This window comes from Gracilinanus agilis, chromosome 3 (assembly GCF_016433145.1).
Source record: "Gracilinanus agilis isolate LMUSP501 chromosome 3, AgileGrace, whole genome shotgun sequence".
NCBI lineage: Eukaryota > Metazoa > Chordata > Mammalia > Didelphimorphia > Didelphidae > Gracilinanus > Gracilinanus agilis.
Genome location: NC_058132.1, coordinates 356,452,089 through 356,456,040, shown reverse-complemented (window position 1 = coordinate 356,456,040; position 3,952 = coordinate 356,452,089). Strand labels below are relative to the sequence as shown.

Here is a 3,952-nt window from a genome sequence, read left to right as displayed (position 1 = left end):
TGGAGGAGGAAGAGAAAAAAAAACCCCTTGTAATAACTTCTCGTAAATTTTATTTTAGCCATGTGAAAAAACATGTCTCATTCTGCACTTTGACTCCACTAACATCTCCAGTAGGGAAAGGGAACCAGAAAAAGCTTTTATTAATTGCCCACTATAAACCTGGAACTGTGCTAAGTACTTTACAGATATTACCTCATTTGGTCCTCAAAACAACCCTGGGAGGTAGGTGCTATTATGATCCTCATCTTATAGTTCAGGAAACTGAGTCAGACAGAGATTATGTGTTATGCCCAGGGTCACATAACCAGGGACTGTCTGAGGGTGGATTTAAACTAGGGTCTTCCTGATGCCAGGCTCCATGCTCTACTTTCTGTGTCACCTAGCTGCCTGGCAGGATGTAGATAGCATGCTTTGTCATCAGTCTTGAGAATCCTTATTAATCATTGCAGTTATCAGATGGTTTCAGAGAAACCTGGTAAAACTTGTGTATATAGATATAGAGTACAATGAGCAGAACCAGGAGAATAATAACATTGTAAAGAAAATGACTTATTTTCATGTGACGTGGACCCAAGACCTTTCACATAATGGTTGTCTGTCTAGGGATGCTCCCCAACTTGCTTAGGTCCTTTTTAAACTATGACAACCAGGACTGAGCACAATGCTGAAGTCAAAATCTGATGAGGGGAGAGTGCAGTTTCTATCAAGTTTGTCACCTGTTTTTTCTCCCATGTTTTTTTGCTATCCACTAACGATCTTAGATCTAGAGCTGGAATAGATTTGAAATGGCATTTAGTCTCACTTCCTTATTTTACAGATGAGAAAAATGAGTCCTTGAGAGGTTAAATGACTTACCTAAAGTACACAGAATATAGCAGAGCTGGCATTTGTTCTCCAAATTCAAAACTCATTCTACTGTATTTTGCCCTTCTTTTTCTTCTATTCCTTTATCAGGGGCTATGTATTTTAATAACAAAAACACTAAATTTGGAGGACATCAAGTTGGCTTAGTAGATTGAGAGCCAAGAGGTCCTGGGTTAAAATGTGGCCTCAGGCATTTCCAGGTATATGACCTTATGCAAGTTACTTAACTCCAATTGTCTAGCCCTTGTTACTCTTCTGCCTTTGAACCAATATACAGTATTGATTCTAAGACAGAAGGTAAGGGATTATCTTTTTTTAAATGACACCAAAAAAGAACACTAGACTTGAAATCAGACAACTTAGATTTGAATGCTGTCTCTGTCACTCCGTATCTTTGGCCTTTTAGATGAGTCATTTATCTGCACTTGTTTTCGATTTTTCTTTTTCTTTTTTTTTTTAAGGTTTAGCATTTATTTTACATCTAGCTTTCCACATCTGTGTTCAAACAAACAGTAAAATTGCACATAACTGTTAAGTAGTGCAAAAACATAGTGCTGGAAAGAAGTCACAGATGTACTAAAAACTGAAAGTACAGAACCATAAAAAATGAAGTAAAAGATAATCAAAATGACTAGGGGAAACAAGCAAAAACTTCAGAACTGAATGCGTGCATGTTTGAAAGAAGAATGACTAAAAAATGCCTTGTTGTTATTAAACTAGTGGTACAGATATAGCAATTACTAAATGGACCTCCTCCCCCCAAAAAAAACCCTCCCAGTAGCAATGATTTTTATTCATTCATTTTTAGTCTCTTGAAATATGTCCATTGCATTAAAAAATGCTCAATTTAAATGGCTGAACAAATCCTTTGTAATAAGGATTAAAACCCTACATGAGTAAAGTCACTTTGACAGTCTCATGACAACTCCCACACCAAATAGTGCATGATTTCAGTTGTTTTCACTTGTAAAAATGAGAATATTAACCAGATGGCTTCTAAGATCCCTTCCAATACTAAAATGTTTACATTTTTTTGCTCAGAAACCACTCTCTTCTTGCACAGCCCCAAGCTCGTCTAAGAGGATGTCTAGGGAGTGGGGCAGGTGGTTTCCTTTCAGTTTAATTTCTACAATGGACACTGCTCAGTGACAGAGGTTAGGATGAGCTCAAGAAATTCGGCTCCTAAGAGCTACGTTGACCACCAGCCAAGAATGGACAATCTTGGTCAGCATAATAGAAGCCTTATTTAGGAGAATGAATGAGGAAAGTAGTTGGGGAAGTCCTCTGATTATTCCATGCTTGGAGAAATAATATGCCTCTGCAAGAAGTGGAGGTAATCAAGTCTATAAATCAATCCATATTTCTTGTTACTATTCAGATTATTTCTTTGTAATTGTGTGGCAGTCATAGCTCTAAGGTGAAAGGAATGCATTTTAAAGCTGAAGATAAAAATATGAACCAAAGTGATTTCCCATTTATTAAATGACTCTTTTAGTCCCTAGAGAGATAGAGACCATATAAGTGATTTCATGGGTGTAGGGAAATCCCAGGTAAGGAAGCTCCCTCCACAATGAAGGTAGGCACCTTTTCTACAATAGTTAGTCTTAGAGTGTTGCCTAGAACATTGAAAAGTTAAATAACTCACTGGGTTGGGGGAAGGAGTGGTGAAGCAACTGGATCAAAGTTGCTATGCTTGGTTTTGCTGGATGAGTGTTAAGCTATCCCATTCCCTGAACAATTTTATGTATTCTCTTATAGGAGAGAAATTCTGGACAATACTTAAGAATATACACACAAGCAGATGTTATTTTATTTTTTTAATGTTTCTTTGCAACTTTTGTTTTTGTCACAACCACTTCTATATACCTCTTTTCCTTCCCTAAAACTGAACAAATTAGCTAAAGAAAAGTTACCTGTAGTATTAGAGAGACTGCATATGACAGTCTTTTTCTGTAGACCTTTGAGGGGAGAGAGGTAAGGCCATTACTTTGCTCATCCGGTTATGGGACCTTATACTCTCTCACCTACTAATTAAAAGTAAACCTCAGCTGTAAACCACAGCTTTCCTGTCTAGTGTTCATTTCCTGGAGCATTAACCAACTGATAAACAGCCTCTTATATGTCATATACTTAGGCTATTTCTTTTCTTGTATGAAACAGATTATTTTAGTTCATTTATGCTAGTTACAATAGAACTACTTGGTATAGGCCATTTAGGAGACTATGGAGAAAGGATGGACATATGGAATTATTTATTTATTCATCCAGATACATCTTGTCTGGGGTAAGCTTTCTAACTGTACTCTGTTATCTTACTGCTTTTTTTAGGGCAAATGGGACTTTTGTTTATTCTTTTTTAAATGGCTTGCTAATACCTATTGTGATGGATCACTAAGAAGAAACTTATTAACAACATTTTTAGAGTATATATTTAGTTGAAACTAATATTCCTCCATCACAACTTACAGATATTACATTTCCATGTGAAAAAGAGAAATAGAAAGTGAGCTTGCTTCTTGGCTGTAAGACATTTTCATCTACCCTTTGCTGAGACAAGCTTCTAGAGTAATTTTTAAAATTGTCTCTTCTAGTGCCTGAAATACTCTCTGAACACTAGTCAGGATACCTCTAAAACACTGGCAGGGGGATGGCATTGTTGGAGATGTAGAAAGACTCCTTAACATCTTTCCTCTCATAAGTGTCTTTTTAGTATATTAAAAAAAAGCATTTCCTCTCCAAATACAAGGGTCCTCAGGAGCTGAGCATATCTTGGACTTTAATGAGGTATGTGCTATAGTGAACCTGGGAGAGAAAATAGAGCATTCTTATGTCAGTTGAAAACTGAGCCCCAAGAGCCTCATTTAAAAATAGAAAGGAGAAAGATTAATTTTGCATTCCATAGTATGTGTGTAGTAGAGTGTGTCTAAATGTCTTTGGAATTAACTACATTACTCAGATAGACTACAGTGATTAGGAAGTATTTAAGGAGAATATTGACATCAAAGAGGACCTTGCAGAAGAAAAAAAGAAAGGAAGAAAGAAAAAAGAAATAGAGAGAGAAAGAAAGAAAGAAAGAAAGAAAGAAAGA

At 36.4% G+C, this 3,952-nt stretch overlaps 1 protein-coding gene across 1 annotated transcript in view; it reads left to right on the top strand.

Annotated features, from left to right (window-relative positions):
* Positions 1-3,087: 3,087 nt before the first annotated feature.
* The window catches only part of CD96 (CD96 molecule), a 130,719-nt gene continuing 129,854 nt past the window's right edge, over positions 3,088-3,952 (top strand). Inside the window, exon 1 of the mRNA XM_044669187.1 lies at positions 3,088-3,148. Within this exon, the coding sequence (XP_044525122.1) occupies positions 3,088-3,148 (61 nt within the window). The remainder of the gene's footprint in view (positions 3,149-3,952) is intronic.